This window comes from Mauremys mutica, chromosome 12 (assembly GCF_020497125.1).
Source record: "Mauremys mutica isolate MM-2020 ecotype Southern chromosome 12, ASM2049712v1, whole genome shotgun sequence".
Taxonomy (NCBI): domain Eukaryota; kingdom Metazoa; phylum Chordata; order Testudines; family Geoemydidae; genus Mauremys; species Mauremys mutica.
In genome coordinates this window covers 48,797,903-48,819,187 of record NC_059083.1, presented here as the reverse complement: position 1 = coordinate 48,819,187, position 21,285 = coordinate 48,797,903, and the positions used below count along the sequence as shown (strand labels likewise).

The following is a 21,285-nucleotide window of genomic DNA, read 5'->3' as shown; positions in this document are numbered from 1 at the left end:
TAAAAAACACTACAAAGAATAAAACCCGCAGCTCCCAGAGGTCAGAAAACCCCTGGAAAATGAAGTCCAAACCTCAGTCTGATTTGCTTCATTCGTTCCTTCATGTAATTCATCTGTATAGAAAACAAACAGACATTTTCTCATCAGCTAAGTAAAATTACTCAGGGCCAGATCCCCAGCTTATACAAATTGGCATAGCTGGAGCCAATGGGCCAGATCCTCAATTGAGATATAGCAGTATAGCTCCACTAGAGTCAAGGGGGCCTGGTTCCCAGCTAGTGTAAATTGATGGAGCTATACTGAAGTCAATGCAGGCAGGACCCCAGCTGGTGTAAATCAGTGTAGCTCCACTGAAGTCAATGGGTCAGATCCCCAGCTGGTGTAAATTGCTACAGATACATCCAAGTCAATAAGCTAGAGCCCCAGAGGGTAGAAGTTGTTATAACTCCGTTGACTCCAGTTGAGCTCTGCCAGTTTCCACCGGCTGAGGAACTATCTCCCTGTAACACCCTGGCTAAGTGAAACATGACCTTCTGTAGTGACTGGTCCACACAGATGACACAAGCCTTCTATCACTAGCAGTGCGCAAACTACTCCATTAGCTCATGCAGCTGTGGCTTGCCCTTTTGAGTCCTACTCCGAAGCTCATTGAACTCAATGACAGTGGGTTCTGAAGGTCCACGTTTCCAAAATTCTGAGCAAGGTGCTGGGCAGCAAAGTACAATCTTTGCTCTGTTTTTGGGAGTCATGTAATTACGCTAATTCAAAATAAAACACTCTTCTTCTGGAATAAGAGCATCCACACAGAGAGTTAATTAGGAATAGCTGTTCCAGAATAACTTACCACCTAATTAAGCCCTTATTCCTTTCAGCCCATTTTTGAAAGTCACTGATTTAGGGCTTATTGTAATGTAAATTTTACATATTTCTTTGAAGTTCTGAAAATTGATACTTAAAACTTCTGCCAGCTAAGGAAGTTGAATTTTATTCTGTCTCTCTGTGCCAAGGGAGAATGCGGAATGAAAGCAAACACTGCAGGGACTAGGAGTTGAATTCTCACATGGGTGACTAGTCCCATATCTACCCTTTTGGAATAAATGGATGTTTCCTTTCTGACCATCCTGCAAGTGAGACAGACAGAACTGAGAGTGTCTGTGAGCAAGATGGAAACCTGGGGTGAGATTTTCAAAGCTGCCTAAGGAATTTGGATGCCCATTTTCCACTGGAATACAGGGTGTGGTTTGGCACCTAAACCCTTTCTAGAATAAAATTATCAGGACATCCTAGAGCTTTTTGTGATTCTACGATAAATCTCAAGGGAGCAGCTTGTACATGAGAAACCCTAATTTTCAGAATAAAAAAAAGTTAAGATCCCATAAGAACGATAATCCTTTTTGCTTGCTAAATCAACTTTTATCCCAGGACCAGAAAGAACTTTACAGACACTATTTAAACTTCACAAACATTTAGCTGTACCTTGATGGTCTCCTTCCCAAGTACTTATCCAGCCTGACCCTGTTTAGTGATCTGTCTCATGGGATCACTATAAATATTATTGTAAGCAAAGTCAGGATGAGCTCTACCCTGACATCTGGTGGTGAATTATGGCAAGTGTGGAAAAGAACTTAGGAGGCTGATCTTGTTTGCATAGGCACACCCACTCCACCTAGCATGAGCCCACGGCAGCCCAAAATGGTCACTTTGACAGCTGTGTGATCCCCAATTTCTCGGTTATTGGGGTAGGAGGAATAAAGTGTTGTTACCCGGATTATGTGAATGAAGGACTATGAGACTGTTTTATGACAGAGGGTCTCACCATCAACTAAGAAGCACTCACTAGACAAGGGATATGGATTCCAAAGCCCTGTGAATTGAGAGAGATTGGGATAGGTGTGTGTACTTGATGGTATGGGCACTTTTGAGAGCCTGGCACACCAATTGCACCTCCTTCTTTCTCTACACTGTTGAATAGCAGAGCTAATTTTGATTCTGTTAGGAGTTTAACTAGAAGCTGCTGAGCTGAATTCACTTCGGGCCAATGGTGCACCAGCACTCGGGCTCTCCTACTACAAGCTGAAATTGCTAGAAGAGATAAAACTACTGAGCTGAGATCATTGAGTGCTGTGTTAACTGGTGTGGGGGGGGCTGAAGATATATTACTAAACTGCTGGCAGAGAAGTTTGCAGGATGGTTGGAGTGGCAAGCACAGTGGAGTGGAGCAGCTTGTGGGACATTTGGAGCGGCCCATGGAACAGCGAGTGGAGCAGAGTGAAGCAGTTTGTGGGGACTGCTGGAGGAGAGGAGTGGAGCAGAGCGGCTGGTGGAGCAGAGCTGTTTGTGGTGAAGACTGCAGCAGATCTCCAAAGAGAGGCAGGGCAGTTGGCCTTGGCCCACGTAAGGAGCCCCTTAACACCCCATGTGCCCCCCCCCACAAATTCCACCAAGGCTGGGGTGGGTAAAACTCTGCAGATGAACTTTTGAACTCTGGGGAGGCACTAACCAGGGACAGAGATTTTTGAGATGTTGGACTTTGGTGTGATTTGGACTTAAGACCCTGAGGGGAAAAGGACATTGCCAAACTTACTTGGCATGCTTTGTGTTATGAATCCTGTTTGTGGTGTTTCCTCAACATAATGCCGCATTGTTTCCCTCTATTAAAAGGATTTTGCTACACTCAGACTCTGTGCTTGCAAGAGGGGAAGTATTGCCTCCTAGAGGCGCCTGGGGGGTGGTGGTATATAATTGTCCCAGTTCACTGGATGGGGGCTCGAGTCAGTTTTGCATTGTGCTATTGAAACGGAACCCCTGGATACTGAACCCGGCCCTTGTTGCTGCCAACTCAGAGGGGCAGAAGGGTTACATTATTATTCCCTGGAGAGCCATACATATTATCATCTCCATTTTATACAGAGACAAGCTCAGAAACAAAGAGGCGGAATGACTTCCCACCAAGGTCACAGCATGACTGGGAAGATCAGCATAGCTATCTATGGAGACATTTATTCCATTTGAGTTCCAGTCCTAGGCTTCCAAGGGGGGTATCCTGGAGAACCTGGAAAACAAAACAAAATAAAATAATTACAGTGAACTCTCACTAAACATCTCTCTCTTCATAGTGATCCTATGAGATATCTCTCTAATCAAGAATGATCTGGGTCAGTTCTTGCATATAGGATCCTCAGAGAACAACCCAAGGGCTGGAGAGAGCAATGTGGATTACACTGTCCCCTTGGAGACAGTGCTTACCACAGTGCCCCAGCATATGTCTTGGGGACAATCTGTTGGAGGGACCGTGGCTGGGGCTCAGCCGGGAGGATTCTCCCCACACAGTCAGTGCTGACCCCAATGTCCCTGTGAGATACTAGGATAGCTGTGCTGCAGAGAGAGGGGGACTCAGTAGGGGGCACTGTCCCCTCTCAGTCAAGGCTCACCCCAATGCCCAGTGCAATGTTAGGGGCTTGTCTTGCAGGGGTTGTGGTGGGGTCCTGAAAATGGGGGAGGTACATACTTGGCACTGCTAAGCCATGCCTCCATTGCCTCTACCCATGCTACTGCAACCAGACTGCTATATATATTTGCACTAATTCAATGAGTATGTATTCAAAGCAGGGGAATCATACCCCTTGCCCATAGCGTAGATGTATGTTAAGTAACGGTGCTCTTTTCCTGTGAAAAAGGGTATATAGCTAGGGAGACCCTATCTAGATAGATCTAGATATAGATGAGAAACCAATGATGAACCTTGATTTGAATTTAAAAGGTGTTAAAGAAACAAAGGCTCTGAAATCTTAATGTGAAATACACATCTCAGAGAGAATAGGAGACATTTTGAATTCGGAAAACAATAATATTGATGCTACAACCAGATTAAAGGTCCCACTGCAGACATGAGAAGGTCTCAGAGCACTTTCCACGGCAGAAGTATGGGAAGTGGGTGTTTCGTTAATCAATGTACGTGAAGTGCTTTGAGATCTTCACATGGAAAGAGACTTTAGAGAAAGGCAAAAGTGTAATCATTTAGTAATAATGGGAAACTGTCCATGAATTTTAGTCCCAGGTTCTAGGTTCTATAAGAATAAAAATACTGGTTGTTTCACACAATCTGCCACAAATCCAACAGAAAGTCTTCTCTTTAATGCTGGAACCCTATACCCACCCAGCCCCATGCATCCATTGTCTGAGTCAGAGGGAGTGACACTAACCAGGCTGGTACCTCCTTGCTCAGGTGAGAAAAGTGTGGGTGTCTCATCTGCTGGATATGCAGAAATATCCAGGGATGGCCACCCAAAAGAACAAAAGAAATGGGACTTACTCATAATTTTATGGAAACAGGGTTGCTCCTTCCAGCTGGGATCACTTGTCCTAATTTGATTCTCCACCATTCCCAAGTTCATGCTTCTGACTGCACTGCCTTCTGTTTTGTTTCACCTGGGCACCTTCATGCAGATTGGGGATGTCATCAGTGGTCTGCTCCACACTTTGACTGAAGAACCTGTATCTGCTCATTTCCTCATGCCCAGGAGCTGAGTGCCTGAGAGCAACGGCCTCTTTTGTGAGATGCAGGGTGTCCAGAGAGCATCTGGGAGGAGGCAGGTGGTCTGGAACAGAGGCAGCTGTGTTGTTCCCAGACAGAGACACACCCACTAAGAGACCAGGAAGGGATGTGGGGAAGTGAATTCCCAACATGTTGGCACAAACCAGCTTCCATCTCACTGTCCAGCACCCCACTTTTCCCAGCCAGGGAAACACCCGGTGGCAGATAAACTCCAACATAAGTCACACTCTGTGGCAAGAACATGGGGATAATAAGAGGATGCTGGTGATGGCCAAGGTTTATTGGAGGTGATGTCATTTTAATGAGGATTAATACTGAAGCCTTGAGGGACTGTAGCCATTATAGATATCCTGGCACTTTCACCAATAACTGAGCATCCCAGGTCCCAGCTTGGTGAAACCCTTTACCTTTCTCCCGCGTGTGAGATTCTCTTTAAGTTCCTGTCTGTTCTTTAATGTTGCTAAGCAGCTGTTAGATATCTACCACATCCCACCTCAGAGGTTCAGTGTGTTGCTACTGAACGCAGTGTACACAGCATCTGACTTGTGAATCCTTTATGGTCCACTGGGATGAGAGATAAGATGGAGATCTGTACAGGGAACACATTGTCAGACCTTCCACTTTGGGCTGAGAATAAGGAGGAGAAATTTCATTGCAAATGGGATATTTTGTTTGGGGAATTTCCCATGACATGAGAATAGGAGGTGCAAAATGAGCAGGCCAACTGGCAAGCCTGTTACCTTCACTGTGCCAGCAGCAGTTGGAGATCAAAAAGATGATGCCAATGATGGTGAAGAAAGACACAGCCACCACAAGTTCTCGAAGCCAAAAACTCATTTGAACTGTGTAGAGAGGAGAACATCTGGTGAAGTATCAAGTACCACAGGATTTGTTTGGGACAGCTGGAGAGACAAATATCTCCTCTCAGCAGAATATCTTTAATCAATATTTCTCTTGCCATCATTCTATCTAGAGTCCTTCTTTGACTCTCTGTGCATGGATGTCTCTGTACAGGTCTCTATATCTCATAGGTTGCTATGAGGACCCTTCTGTCCTGTGGGAGGGGAAAGTTTGGGGAGTATGTTAGTCTTGGGTATGTTTGAGGAGCATTCAAAGTGATAGAGAATCTCACCTGTCACCTCGACATTGACAACCTCACTCCTGAAGGACAGAATCCACCGCCTGATCACATCCTCCTCATACTGGCAGGCATATTCCCCAGCACACTGTGGAGTTATTTGTGGGATATGGAGCATAAACCAGTTGGAAAGGTGACTACCAGTGTCCACAGTGCTATTCACCACACAACTGTGCTCTGACCCTGTGGCCTTGGGGATGATCTCAACGCCATTCTTGTAGAAATGACACCTCCAATGGACAACACTCCCAGGGACCACACAGGATAGAAGCACAGCACCTCCTTCTCTCACCACTCCCAATGGGGGATCGACGTTCAGTGTTGGCTGGGGAAGGGGATCTGAGCGGGGAGCAGGGAAGGTAAAATATTAGTATGTGTCATCTGGGGGCAATGGTCAGAATCAAACTTTATTTTTGTTCTTTCTCCAATTTTTCTTTCTTTACCAGAGGACCCTGATAGACTTTATTGAACAACATATTAGTCCCTGGTGGATGGAGGACCAACTGCTCTGACAGAATTCTGGGAATTAGTATCCTGTCAGGCTCCACAGGGGGCATAGCCCACACTGAGTGGGAGTGGGTAATACTACTTCGGCACTGACTGGTTTCCTCTTTGTCACACTCCACACAGAAGCTGGGGATTTAACCAGTCCCCCAAACTGAGCTGCTTTCCATCTGGTGGGGATGTGGAAATAGGGCTCATCCTGTTGTTACCCAGACCACACCCCCTCTCACGAGGCAGAGTTTCTAGGTGCCGTTTCAAGATAACTGATGCAAAGGTCCCCAGCCACAGAGGAAATGTGGTTTGTTTGTAGCCCCTGTCCCTCCCCACCGCACATCCAGCTACGTTTCCTGTTTTCTTCTTCTCTCTAACCCTCCTGCTGCCAGCTAAGCTGCAGGGCTGGTGGGCTCTGGCTACCGGCCCCTCCACAGGGAAAGTATGTGGGGTGGTGCCAGGCAGAACAGCTGAGGTTGATCCTGCCCACCCCACTGCCATGGGGATCCTTTGCTGGTCTCCAGTCCAGTGACAGTCCAGACCTGCCTGTGGCCCATTGGAACTCTGGAACAGAGCCTGTGACAGTCAGAGCTGAGGTCAGTTACCAGGGGTCAGTGCATGCAGGATGCCCAGGGTTAGTGGAACTTCTGCCCCCGTCCAGCCCTGAACCAGATGTAATGATTTGTGGCACTGGGGGAAGTTTGGCAGCTGGCTGGTTGTCTGCGCACAGAGACTCCTGCTTTGCCAGGCTCGTGCATGTGCTTTGTCTCTAGGCTGCAGCCAGGTGGCAGATCCCAGTTGCTGTGATGGGGATGGGCAGCCACTCCCCTCTTGGGCAAGAGGCACAAACATGTTTTACTCAGCTGTAAATAGACACAAAGACAAGATTCAGATTCTTCCCCCCTGCCCTGTAATTATGCCAGCTCTGCTCATCTCTGGATTTCAATGTCCTATTCCCAGGGAACAGCTGGTGCTGACCTGCTGAGAATGGCTACAGAGATGCTATAAGGGTGGCACGCTGAGGGCCCTGTGCTGGGGACCAGATACAGTCCCTGTCACATCCTCCCCGGGATGGCTCTTTGGCTGAACTGCAAGGCCCCTCTCAGCCTGTTTGCCTCAGTGAATGGGGCTGGAGCTGCAGCCACGCCCCAGGCATGAGGCAGCTGCCAACCTCCCTGCTCCGCCTGGACCTGGAAGCACAGGGGTCACTGATGGCTTTAGTGGTCTTCCTGCTGCTCTGTGCCCATGCCCTGGAAGAGGACATGAAACCGCAGTGCCCTCTGGAGCAGCGCCATGCCTATCCCAGGTGGTACAGGGATGGGGACCACATCATCAGGACTGTCTTATTCCTCAGGAGCCCTGAAATATCTCAGGAAACATGGCAAAGGTAAGGTTTTTGTGGTGCTTCTTGGAATCTTCATCTTGACCATAGCTGGGAATGTAGTCATCATCTCAATAGCTCTGGTGGATCATCACCTCCAAACCTCCATGCATTTCTTTCTCAGGAACTTCTCCATCTTGGAAATCATCATAAGCCCCAAAACACTGGCCAACCTCTTGACAGAGAGAAAGACTATCTAATTAGTGAGGTGTTTCACCCACCTTTCCTCTTCTTCATCTTGGGGTTCACAGAGTTCTTCCTCCCATCTATGATGTCCTTAGATTGCTATGTTGGTATTTGCAAACTGTTGCACTATGCTACTATTATGAACAGTCCTGTATGTGCCATGTTGGGTCTATTGTCTTGGGTTGGGGCATCAAATTAATTATCAGCCCAGCCATTATACTGTACCCCTTGCCCTTCTGTGGCCCAAATGTCATTAACAATTTATTTTGTGATAGTTCATCACTGATTAAACTTTCTTGTGCAGCACACATTTCCTGGAGTTTATAGGTTTCACTGCAGTGACTGTGACTTTAATTGGTACCTTAATGATAACCACTATCTCCTACATCAACATCATCTCCACTATATTGCACATCCCATCTGCCAAGGCGAAGACAAAAGTCTTCTCGACTTGCTCATCACATATCACTGCAGCTGCATTTTCATGCACTTGAGACCCAAGCAAGGTGACAGTCTAGACCTCAACAAAGCAGTGGCCATTCTCAACACTGTGGTGACATCCTTGGTCAACCCCTTCATATACATCCTGAGGAATAAGCAAGTAAAGCAAGCCCTGAGAGATGTATTCAACAATGTGTTGGATAAGGATAGGGGCCTGACTTTGGGCACTAGGTAGAGACTGGGATTTTCAAAGGGGCCTAAGGGATTTGGGTCCCCAAGTCAATGGGAACTAGATGCCTCGTCACCCTGTTATAATCTCCTCCAGAAGGAACGGGGAAATTCTACAGTCTGAGATTCACTTTATGAGACAGATCCTCAGCTAGTGGGGATCTAGAACAAGATATCTCCTCACTTCTCTAGGATGGAAAAATCAATGTGCTACTAAAATACAGATAATAAATTATTAGACTTATACTCACATTACTGACTTACCATCGGTTGCAGGTTCTGAGGGGTCAGGAGCTAAGGACAGAATCTCAGGTGGGATCTTGTTGAGACCGTATAAAGGACTCACCTCTTCCTACTCAAGGATTCAACCCCTTACAATTCCAGTAGCCTTTTTTACTTATGGTACTTGCCAGAATCTCATTCTACTCCATCTTCTACTCCAGATGCTAAACTGGTATGAACTGGGTTTAGCTCTATTTACTCCAATAGTGCTACATTAATTTACTTCAGCTAAAGATCCCACCATCTGTGAGAAAGTGGGATTATTTATTTATGGGATTCTAGGCCAGAATATTTCATGACGCTCCACAGTAATTTTTCATACCGTATCTGTGGAAAGATTCCTTTTGTGGTGTCAGTCTCCATCAGCCAGTTACTCAACCTTGTATTTAAGCTTAGAAAGACTGGATTTTTATTGGTAAATGTTGATTTCACTGTATACATGCAACCACTGAAAAAATATTTCCATCGCTGATAATCAAAATTTAAAGAAAAGAAAAGTGAAAATATGCTGCTTGAGAACTTTTTAGAGTAAAATTCCAGTGATTTAGACTTTCAAATTAGGGCTGTTACAAATGAACTAGCAAATGAGTAGTAGAAACAGGTATGATTTGTTGATTTAAGGCTATTCACTGTGTATATTTTGACATATGATGTTGACCATTTGTGTTAATAGTTCATAAAGCATCAGCATCTTGAATCGCATTGTCTACTGTCATTAAATAATTGACTGACCGCCCATAATTTTCCACAATTTTGAAAATTAAAACTAAAAATCTAAAAAATTCTTAAAAATAAAAATTGATATTATCCATCAAAGTTAAAAAAAAATAAAAATCAAATTCTGCCAAGCCTACTTACATTGTCTGAATGCTCTGGGCTGGGGTTTTCAGTGCAGTTTAAGGGAGTGAGATGCCCAAAATGTATTAACTGTCAATGGGATTTGGGGGCTAGATTCACTTTAGGCACCTAAATCCCACAATCAGTCTGCAGGAAACTGATAAACCAGGGAAAGATAGGCATTCCTTGGCTTAACTCACCTGCAGGGCCTGATCCAGCAAGTGTGCTCAGAGCTTGCTTACTGGATTGGGTCCCTTTAGGTGATCTTGCACAAAATGGCCAGAAGGAGGAGGATGTATCCATAACTTTTAGCCCAGCGGTTAGGGTACTTGCCTGGGAGGAGGAAGACCCCTGATTCAAGTCCCATTCTGATTGAGGGGGAGCAGGGATTTAGACCTGGCTCTTCTACATCTCACCTGAATGTCCTAACCACTGGGCTATGGGATAGTCTGATGCAGGGCTCCTTCCTTCTCTCCTGTTGAAGCTGTTGTACTTTGGATAAAAAATAAAAAAGTCATTGGTATGGGGGAGCCTAGGTCTCCCATTTGTCAGGTGAGTGCTCTAATCGTTGGGCTACAGAGTGATTCTCACACTTGCTCTTTCTTTTTCTTTGGCCCAATGATTATTTCATAATTTAAGTCAGAGTGGAACAGCTTCAATGGGAAAGACCAAGGAAGCTGTCTGTCGGAATATCCCACACTCCACTGATGGTCGGACAAGAAGCAGTGGGCTTAATCTGCAGCAAGGATTCAGTTAGATTAGATATTTGGAAACATATTTCTAACTCTAAGGGTAGTTAAGTTCTGGAACAGGCTTCCAAGGCAGGTTGTGGAATCCCCAGCACTGGAGGTTTTTAGGAACAGGTTGGACCAATACCTGTTAGTGATGATCTAAGTTTACGTGGTTCTGCCTCAGTGCCAGGGGCTGGACTTGATGACCTTTTGATGTCCCTTCCAGCCCTACATTTCTATGATTCCATAGTCCAGGAGTTAGGGCACTCACCTGAGAGGTAGGAAATCCCTGCCCCTGCTTGGGCAGAGGGGGGGTTTGAACCAGGGGCATTCCACATCTCAGGTGAGAACTTTAACCACTGGTCTAAAAGTTATGAGGGAAGGCCTCTTTCCCCATGCCCCTGGATTCTTGCAAAAACAGTGTAGGCGACTAGTGTCAAGAGAAGGTTTGCAGCTGAGACTCTCAAACACAGGGAAGCACCTCCAGGACTTAGACACCAATCTCTGCAAGAGGAACACTCCCTCAGGTTGGCATCTCTCATTGGCTAACTTAGTCAATGAGCTGCCTAGGGTGTTGGCATTTGTGGATCCTTTTCTGAAGTTCCTATCTTTCCCCATTCATTGCATGGGGACCTAGATGCCTAACTCAGGCATTGTGATTCACAGTGATTTTTTTTCTGAGCCTAAAAGTTAGGTACAGTGAAGAAAATAAGTTTCTTTGTCCATCTAGCCCTGGGTGCCTAACTCTCCTATGTGCCTTTGGAAATCCCAACCATAATTATTAATTATCATACAAATATTTAAAAATATGGAATAGTGATACTTTCCTTTGAAATCTATACATGAAAAATGCTGTAGAAGAGTGAATCATCGTTATCCTTTAAAAGCTTTGTACATGTCCTGATTACAGAGTTTACCACTTGTGATTCCAGCACTACAGAGGTAGAGTAATTTTTCAAATGTATCTGCAGGTGGAATTTTCAGAGGTGTCTACGTAATTCCGAAGTGTAGGGGTGTTGAAAGTCAAATGAGTTGCTAAGGGTCAGAATTTTAGAGGTGTTTAAGCACCTAAATGGGCAGCTAGATGTCTCGTGGGATTTGCGAAAGCACGCAGGTGCCTAACTCCCAATAAATCTTCTGAGAGTTAGGTGACTAGGCACTTTTGAAAAATCCTGTTTGGTGCCTCTATCATTCTGTAGACACCTAAGTACACATAAAAATCTAGCCCCTTGAGGGGAATTTTCAAAAGCACTCAAGTGAGATAGGCGCTCAATCCCAGAATAGCCAATGGGATTTGGGCATGTATCTCCCTTAGTCTCCCTTTGAAATCCAAATCATCTTAAAAATATCTATGCTGTAGAACCCTTTTCACCTCCCTCTGCTGACAAGGAACTGACCCAAGACCGCTGACATCAAGAAAAGTGACGGTCACAAAGGCAGAAGGCTTCATGCTTTCCATGTGTCATATCTGAATGTTGAAATATGTGATTTTCCTTTTGAACCAAGCGGGGAAATGAAATTTGAAGTAGTTGAACTGATTTGAAAATAACATTTTCTTACACTGATAATTACGACATGGCCAAACAGCATTTGAAGGAGGATAGAAAGCCATGGCCTGTGTTATGCCGGTCAGACGAGATAATCCAAGTGGAAACATTCTGGCCTTAGACTGTATGAATCAAACTTGGTCTTGAGGCTAAGGCACTGCGCCAGAACTAAGGAGAGCTAGGTTCAATTTTACACTTTCCAGCACACGCCCTGTATGACCTTAGGTTAAGTTGGTTAACTTCTCTGCACCTCAGTTTCCCATCTGTAAAACGTGGATGATAATAATAAAGTTTTCTCAAAACATTTGTCTGTCTTATTATTTAGATTGTAAATCTTTGGATCAGGGATTATCTTTTACTATGTATTTGTACAGTGGTCAGCACAGTGATCTCATTTGGGGTCAACGGAACAAAATACAATTAGTGCTAGTCAAAAAAATTATTAAACAATTATATTTATTAGGAAAATGTATTTACACAATATAGAGTGGAAGAAGAGGCCACCTAAAAACTCTGAGATCATTCAGGGATTTTCCCCCCTGTTACTATATAAAATGTGATGGAGTATGTGATGTAGGAGTTGGGCATCACATTTGTATATAAATAATTCTCCATATACAGTAGGTACAAAGAAATACATGAAGGTCCAAACTCTGGAATTGTGTAGTGAAACTGCAGTAAATAGGGCTGGTTAAAACATCATTTCATTGATCATTTTCAAAGTGTTTTGGGCAAAAAAAAATCTTTTGGACTTTTTGTCAGGATTTTTGCAACATTTGAGTTTCTATCAAAAATCATATTTTTTTTGTGTGTGTGGAAAAAAGGAAAAATACATTTTTTGTCCAGCTATAATGGTAAACAATTAAGTCTGATATTTTCAAATCCTGCTAAAGATCAATTAATTAATTTCTTATGGAAACTGTTTATTAAATCTATTTTGCAGATTCTAAAATTTCATTCTGTAAGTTTTATTACATTTAATAAAATACACTCTGTCCATAAAAAAACTGCATTTAATCAAAAGTGGGTTTTCACCCTCCAAAATTGACATTGTTGAAATATTTATTAGAGATGGTGAAAAATGAACACTGGTTTTTGAAAAAAATAAGAAGTGCTAATGTTGTCTTTATTTTTGTGTTTGAAATTAGCCCGTTTTTCATTTGTGCAAATAGTTTTAGATTTAAAAAAAATATCAAAAATGTTGCCAGTTTTTGGTAAACAAGAATGTAAATAACCAGTTTGATAAGGTTTTCAGTAACAAAAATCTGCAAAGTGCATGAAATTCTCCATGAAAACTGTAATCAAAAGGCAATTTTTTATAAAAAAATGGATATTTTCATCAAAAAGTTTTATTTGTGATGGTCTTGTTATCTTTCTATGGTGGAGTTGTTATTCTATTAAGCACAGGTGATCAGTAATTGGCTTCAAGACTCTTGTGAAAAACAACAAATTCGGCACATCCCTCTCTTTCCATATCTATCTACCTATTCTCATGCTCCAACCCAATATACCCCACTCTCGTATGACACCCAGGAATAGATCCCAGAAATCCCAACTTCCAAGCAGCTATTCTGTCTATGTTGGCTATGGTTACATAGGATATATTCTGTGCCAAAATCCCATTGATTTTCAATAGGATTTGGGCACTGAAGTCCCTCTGAAACTTCCAGCTTTAATCTCACTGAGTTTTAGCAGCGCATTTGCAAAATAGGGAAGATTATACTCCCTTCTCCCCACAGGTGTGTCTCTTTCTTACTTAAATTTAAGTTCTGTAGGGCAGGAAGTATCTCTCACTATGTGTTTGTAAAGTGGCTAGAGCAAGGGAACCTCGATCTAGGTTGATGGAAGTGTTCATATGATCATATAGAACCAATACTGCTTCTAAGTATTATTATTAAAATATCAAATATCAAATTCAAACATCTCTGTGCTGTAACTGAGAGATGAACAAATCCTTCCAGCAACCACAAAGAAATAGATATTGTATTGGTAGCATAATGTGCAGTACTAAGTAGTTGGAAATGTGAGGCCAGTTGGGTTACATTGGCAGACCACCAGTGAAGTCAACAGAACTGCTCCAATTTACAGGAGCTGAGAGACTGCCCTCCTGATCTGTTCCATTCATCACAAGTTATTTGTGGTTTAATCAGAATCATTTACAGAAATGTGAACACCACAAGTTTCATTGGGAAAAATACAGTTAATCTGATGATAAAGTGGGGGTGAAATAGGCTAACATCTGGTGTGATACTGACCTGCTAATATAGTTCTGCAATACCATATGTTTTATATATTATGGTTTTTTTTTATTTAAAATCAGCATAGAGGCCAGGTTCTTAGCAGGTATAATTCACTGGAGCGCCATTAAATTAATGGAGTGAGGTCAATTTACACTAGTTTGGGACCTGACCCTATGCTTGTAATTAATACACACTGAGAAATGCAGTGGGTCAAGAAAAAGAAAGAAAGAAAGATAGTTAGTTAAATGGAGAAAATGACAAGTCTCAGCTGCCACAAAGTGTTTGACAGTATTCCCTTTCTCTTCCTTATTTGCTGACAAGAGGTAGACAAAGTGCTATTTTCTACACTGTTGCCTGTTGACTTCACATGGGTTATTGATTAATGTTAGGATCAGAGTTAGGGCTAGAACTAAGGGTTAGAGTTAGATTTAAAGGACAGGTTAGTTCCATAATCTAAGTCGGAGTCCAATGAATGAAGCCTGTCAACTGTAGATAAGAGCGAGAGGATGAGAAAGATGGAGTTATGCTTAGGGGGAAATCCGATATCTATCTGGAAGGCTACTGTTTAAACTGCATCAAGTTAGACTGAAGGCATAATCGTAAAACCTAAACCGAAGAAGAGCGAACATGCAAATCAGATTGGAGTTACCACAATGCCTAGACAGCCAAGACTGTTGCATTTCCTCCAGATAACTTCCCTTTCTGGAAATGTTGATGTAGACTCACCTTGATATCAGAATGAATGAAGTAGAACACTCGGATGCTGACTCGAAACCAAAGACTTGAAAAAAAGATCTCCAGGGGATAACTCTATTCTGGGAAATGATGGGAGATTGTTAGGATGGACAGGACCTAGTGAGAGAAGGTATTGGTTTTAACAGTTGACCAAGATTCACTTTTAAGAAGGTGACTATAATACAGGTATATTCATGCAGGCAGCACCAATGAGATGAGAAATCATCAACCTCCTAGAAGAGGTGCAGAAGTGTAGAGAGTTTCTGCACATTCAACTCCCTCTCCAGGTGTCAGTCAAAGGCATGGACAGAGATGTCTTGTGCCAGTGTGGTCTGTCAACAAAGGGCTGCAGCAACTGAACACAAGACAGGAATCCTGAAGTCCAAGAAGGACTGGAGAGTTTTGGTTGGGGGAGAGCAGGTGAAAGAGCCATTAATATATTGTGGTCTTTGTGATAACCAAGTGTAACTATACACAGCCCTCTAAATAAAAGGAATGGTCATTACACCATGATTAATAACTATCTATCTATCTATCTATCTATCAGAATCTCATCCACAAATATTTGTCCTTCAGGGTGTAATATAACCCCTACCTGAAGGAAGTAAGAGAGATACATACACTATGGAAGGTTAGTCCATAATCTCGAAGTTCAGGGTTTCTTGAACTTTCATCTGAAGCAGCTGATGCTGTCCACTGCTAGAGACAGGAAACGGGGCTATGCGGAACTGTGGCCTCTTCCATGCTGGCAATTCCTATGTTCCTACAGACAAGAGAATAGCGCTCCACATATTTTGCAATATTAGCAGGGTAGTATTGGATATTTTGATGATTTCCTTGTGATCGATAGATAGATAGTTGGCTAGGGAAGAGAGAGATAGAGACAGAATAGAAACGGAGGGAGAGATCTACTCAGCATTAGTGTTTCTCTTACACAAAAACTCTGTTTCTATTGCCAGGAACTAATGGATATTGAGCTTGTGTGATCAAGTCAGTGTTTGCAGGTAAAAACACCCAAGATCCCTAAAGATGAATGTGTCACGAACAGATTCTTAGAGGACTAAATGTAGAAAAATAATCAAAGAGCAGAATAAAATGGAATGTTATTAGTATTATTGGATTGTCTTTATTCAGAAACTTCTTTTTACATTTTGATATCTTCTATTTCAGGATCACAAACTGATTAAAAATGATTAGTGAATGTAATTAATTCCACTATGGGTTGGGACTGAAGGGCATTGGCAAATGTGTGGGGAAAGCCCAGACCTGGGACTGTAGTGGACTCTAGATTCGTATGCAGGGACATTGGCAGAGCTGGGATAGGGGGCTGCAGGTCACCATTAAGGGGCATTGACTAAACTAAAGTTTCCTACAAAATATGCTTTTGATGATTCTTGTCGGCCTTTTATATTTGACCTTTCTTTGAACTTTCTCTCACATGAAACTTTTTTCTTTTAATTTGAATTTGAATAAAGGATTGTTTAAAAGGTCCAAATTAATCCTTGATGTAGCTCTGCTGAAGTTGTTCTCCAGGGATGATTTCAAGAATTGGGGTACAATTTTCAAACTAAGGTGAAGGGCCAGATTTTTAAAGCTATTTAGGGTCCTAGTGGGATTATCAAAATCAACTAAGTGTCCAACTCCCATTGATTTCAATGGGCTTTAGGTACCCAGTTGCTTCTCAAAAATTGCACTAGGTTTCTAAACATTTTAAAAATGTGACTTATGAGATTCATTCATAGTTTCCAAAATGTCTTGGATTCTTTTTCACAGATTCCAAGGCCAGAAGGGACCATTGTCATCATCTAGTTTGACGTCCTGTATAACACAGGCGAGAGCTGATCTTTTGGAAAAACACCCAGTTTTGATATAAAAATTGTCTGTCATGGACAATCCACTATGACCCTTGGTAAATTGTTCTAATGGTTAATTACTTTTGCTGTTAAAAATGTAAGCCTTATTTTCAGTCTGAATTTGTCTAGCTTCAACTTCTAGTCATTGAATCATTAAAGACATTTCTCTGTTACAGTGAAGAGCCCATTATTAAAAATGTGTTCCTATGTAGGTAGTTATAGATTGTAATCAAGTCACCCCTTAACCATCTCTTAGTTAAGTTAAATAGATAGAGCTCTTTGAATCTGTCACTATAAGGCAGGGGTGGGAAATTTTTTTGGCCCAAGGGCCACATTGTGGTTGCAAAACTGTATGGAGGGCCAGGTAGGGAAAGCTGTGCCTCCTGAAACAGCCTGCCCCCTGCTCCCTATGTGACCCCTCCCACTTCCCACACCCTGACTGCCCCCCTCAGAACCTCCATCCATCCAACCCCCCCTGCTCCTTGTCCCTTAACTGCCCCCTCCTGGGACCCCTCACCACTAACCCCCTCACAGAACCCTACACCCTATCCAACCCCTCCGCTTCCAGTCCCCTGACTGGTCTGACCCCTATCCACACCCTCATGCTCTAACAGGCCCCCAATGATTCCCACACTTATCCAACCCCCACATCCTCTGACCACCCCCCAGAACCTCCACCCCATCCAGCTGCACCCTTCTCCCTTCCCTGGACTGCCCCCTGGAACTCCGACCACTTATCCAACCCCCCGGGCCCAGTCCCCTACCATGCCACTCAGAGCAGCATGTCTGGCAGCTGCGCCACCCGGCTGGAGCCAGACACGCTGCCATGCTGCTCGACAGGAGTGTGCAATCCTGCCGCCCAGAATGCTGCCTGAGCGGCAGCGTGGCCGCAGGGGAGAGAGAACAGCAAGGGAGGGGCAGGGGCTAGCCTCCCTGGCTGGGAGCTCAAGGGCCGGGCAGGATGGTCTGTGTGCCGTAATTTTCCCACCTCTGCTATAAGGCATGTTTTTCTAATCCTTTAATCTTTCTCATGGCTCTTCTCTGAACCGTCTCCAATTTAGCAACATTCTTCTTGAACATTGGGCAAAATTCGAATACTGGTATGAGGCTGCAGAATGTGTTAAAGCAATGGCTAAAACCTGCTAGGCTTTTTTGAAAATCCACCACCAACTCCCTTTGAATATCATTGGGATCTATGTAACTAACTCCCTTAGGTTCCTTTGAAAATGCATACTCATTTTCACATAGGGCATTGTACAGGCCAATACATATTTACTAGAGTTGGCCAGAGAATGGAGTTGCTTCAATGCATACTGCAGCCTCATACTAACATAGGAATTGTTACAAAGGCTTAGATCGAGGGTTCATCCAGCTCAGTATCCTCTCTCTGACAGTGGCCAGTGTCACATGCTTCAGAGGAAGGTGTTAGAATCATATCAGGCAGATGTGGGATACTCTTACTCACGTATATAATAGATAATGGTGGATAATCAGCTGAACACAAATTCCCAGTGTGATGCTGTGGCCAAAAGAGCATAGACAGGAGAATCTCAAGTAGGAGAAGAGAGGCTATTTTACCTGTGTATTTGGTGCTGATGGGACTGCAGTTGGAATACTGTGTCCAGTTCTTAACGGGGAGAGTAATTAGTCATTGGAACAATTTACCAAGGGTCGTGGTGGATTCTCCATCACTGATCATTTTTAATCAAGATTGAATGTTTTTCTAAAAGATCTGGTTTAGGAATTATTATGGGGAATTGCTATGACCTGTGTTATACAGGAAGTCAGACAAGATTATTACAATGGTCCTTTTAGAATCTATGAATCTATGATGAAGAGCTCATTCTGACTATTAATACTGAGACACTGATTAATTGGGATTTGCAATGGAGGCTAAAAGAGTTGGGCCAGATTTTTAATGCCATTTAGGAACGTAAACATGCAGATGGACACTTAGTGGGATTTTGAAAAAGTGCCTAGTTGCCTATCTTCCATTGAAATCATTGAGAGTTAGGCACCAAGGGCCATATTTTCAACGGTATTTAGGCAGTGGGGTTTTCAAAAGCATCTAAATTCCTAGCATCCATTGAAATCAATGGCCCCTCACCATCAAACCTCACTGCAATTTAATAGAAGATGGGTGTCTAACTCCCTTAGAACCCTTTGAAATTCCCAGGAACTCTATTTATTTATGCTACATGAGTGCCTGTAAACAGAGATTGGGAACCCATTGTGCTAGGCACTGTATAAACAGATGGTGACAGGAGACAATTCTTGCCCTGGAGAGCTTATAGTCTAAGAGTGGGGATGTCAAAAGCAATGGATTGATTGAGGAGTTGGGACTTGAGCTTTGAAATTTCTTAGATGTTTGAAAAATCCTTACCTAAATGAAAAAAAAGTGGGAGGGGAAACAGACTCTGTTAAGGTCACACAGCAGGTCCAGGAACAGAACCCAGGAATCCTGAGCCTAAGTCAAGCTTCTACCCCACTAAATAACAATGATACTCAATGGATAAAAGCAGCAATTCATTATTGAGATGAAGAAGTATCTGTATCAAGACTCTGGTTGCAGAACAGAGCTCTTTCTAGTGAAGTATTCCTTGAGGGCCTCTTTGACCTTCTCGTTCCTTCAGGTGTAAATGAAAGGATTCAATAAATGGCTCACTATGACATTGTACACAGCCACTACCTTCTGGAGGTCCAGGGAGCGGCCCTGACTGGGCCTAGCATACATGAAGATGACACTGCCGTAGTAGATAGAGGCTACCGTGATGTGGGAGTTGCAGGTGGAAAAGGTTTTCCGCCTGCCTGTGGCTGAGGGGATGTGCAAGACTGTGGCGATGATGTAAAGGTAGGACACTGCAGTAAAAGACAAGGAAGTGAGCAGAACCACTGAGGAGAGGACATACTCGATCATGAGGAGGAAGTGTGTGTTGACGCAGGATAGTCTCACTAGTGGGGCATAGTCACAGAAGAAATGGTTTATCACATTGGGGCCACAGAAAGGAAGCTGGCACAGCAAAATAAGTGGGCAAAGGGTGGAGAGAAATCCAATCAACCAACAACCCATGACCAGGAAGACACAAACATGCCCACTCATAATGACAGGGTAGTGGAGCGGGTGGCAGATGGCTATGTAGTGGTCGAAGAACATGATGGCGATGAGGATGAAATCCGCAGTGCCCAGGAAGAAGTAGAAGTAACACTGGGTGATGCAGCCCCAGAAGGAGATGGCTTTGGCCTGGGAGAGCAGGTTCTCCAGCATCTTTGGAGTGATGGAAAGGACAAAGAGTATCTCCAAGAGGGAGAGGTTGCAGAGGAAGAAGTACATGGGGGTGTGGAGGCGCAGATCCACATACAGAATGGTGATGATGGCCATGTTCCCCATTAGAGTCAAGGCAAAGATGGCCAGTAGCAGCATGAAAACCAGGAGCTCCATGGGCTGTGACAGCGAGAACCTCAGAAGCACAAACTCCAGCCCAGGGACCCTGTTGATAGCAGCCATTCACTGTGTCCCTTTATCTAAATCATATCGCTGCTTTAATTCCTTGGGCCACTTCCCTACAGCGCCTTATAGAATCATAGAATCATAGAATCTCAGGGTTGGAAGACCTCAGGATGTCATCTAGTTCAACCCCCTGCTCAAAGCATGACCAAACCCAACTAAATAATCCCAGCCAGGGGCTTTGTCAAGCCTGACCTTAAAAACCTCTACGGAAGGAGATTCCACCACCTCCCTAGGTAACCCATTCCAGTTCTTCACCACCCTACTAGTGAAAAAGGTTTTCCTTATGTCTAACCTAAGCCTCCCCCTCTTCAATTTGAGACCATTACTCCTTGTTCTGTCATCTTCTACCACTGAGAACAGTCTAGATCCATCCTCTTTGGAACCCCCTTTCAGGTAGTTGAAAGCAGCTATCAAATCCCCCCTCATTCTTCTCTTCTGCAGGCTAAACAATCTCAGTTCCATCAGCTTCTCCTCATAAGTCATGTGCTCCAGCCCCCTAATCATTTTTGTTGCCCTCCGCTGGACTCTCTACAATTTATCCACATCCTTCTTGTAGTGTGGGGCCCAAAACTGGACACAGTACTCCAAATGAGGCCTCACCAGTGCTGAATAGAGGGGAATGATCACATCCCTCGATCTGCTGGAAATGCCCCTACTTATATAATCCAAAATGCCATTAGCCTTCTTGGCAATAAGGGCACACTGTTGACTCATATTCAGATTTTCGTCCACCGTAACCCCTAGGTCCTTTTCTGCAGAACTGCTGCCCAGGCATTCGGTCCCTAGTCTTTAGCAGTGCGTCGGATTCTTCCGTCCTAAGCGCAGGACTCTGCACTTGTCCTTGTTGAACCTCATCATATTTCTTTTGGCCCAATCCTCTAATTTGTCAAGATCCCTCTGTATCCTATCCCTACCCTCCAGTGTATCAACCACTCCTCCCAGTTTAGTGTCATCTGCAAACTTGCTAAGGGTGCAGTCCACACCATCCTCCAGATCGTTAATGAAGATATTGAACAAAACCGGCCCCAGCACCGACCCTTGGGACACTCCACTTGATACCGGCTGCCAACTAGACATGGAACCATTGATCACTACCCGTTGAGCCCGACCATCTAGCCAGTTTTCTAT

General features: G+C 43.7%; 1 protein-coding gene across 1 annotated transcript; it reads right to left on the bottom strand.

The window, feature by feature from the left end:
- Nucleotides 1-19,278: 19,278 nt before the first annotated feature.
- On the bottom strand, nt 19,279-20,070 carry LOC123344828 (olfactory receptor 6M1-like). The gene has a single exon (XM_044981304.1). It carries the CDS (start codon nt 20,068-20,070, stop codon nt 19,279-19,281), a length of 792 nt encoding a protein of 263 aa, XP_044837239.1.
- Nucleotides 20,071-21,285: the final 1,215 nt, after the last annotated feature.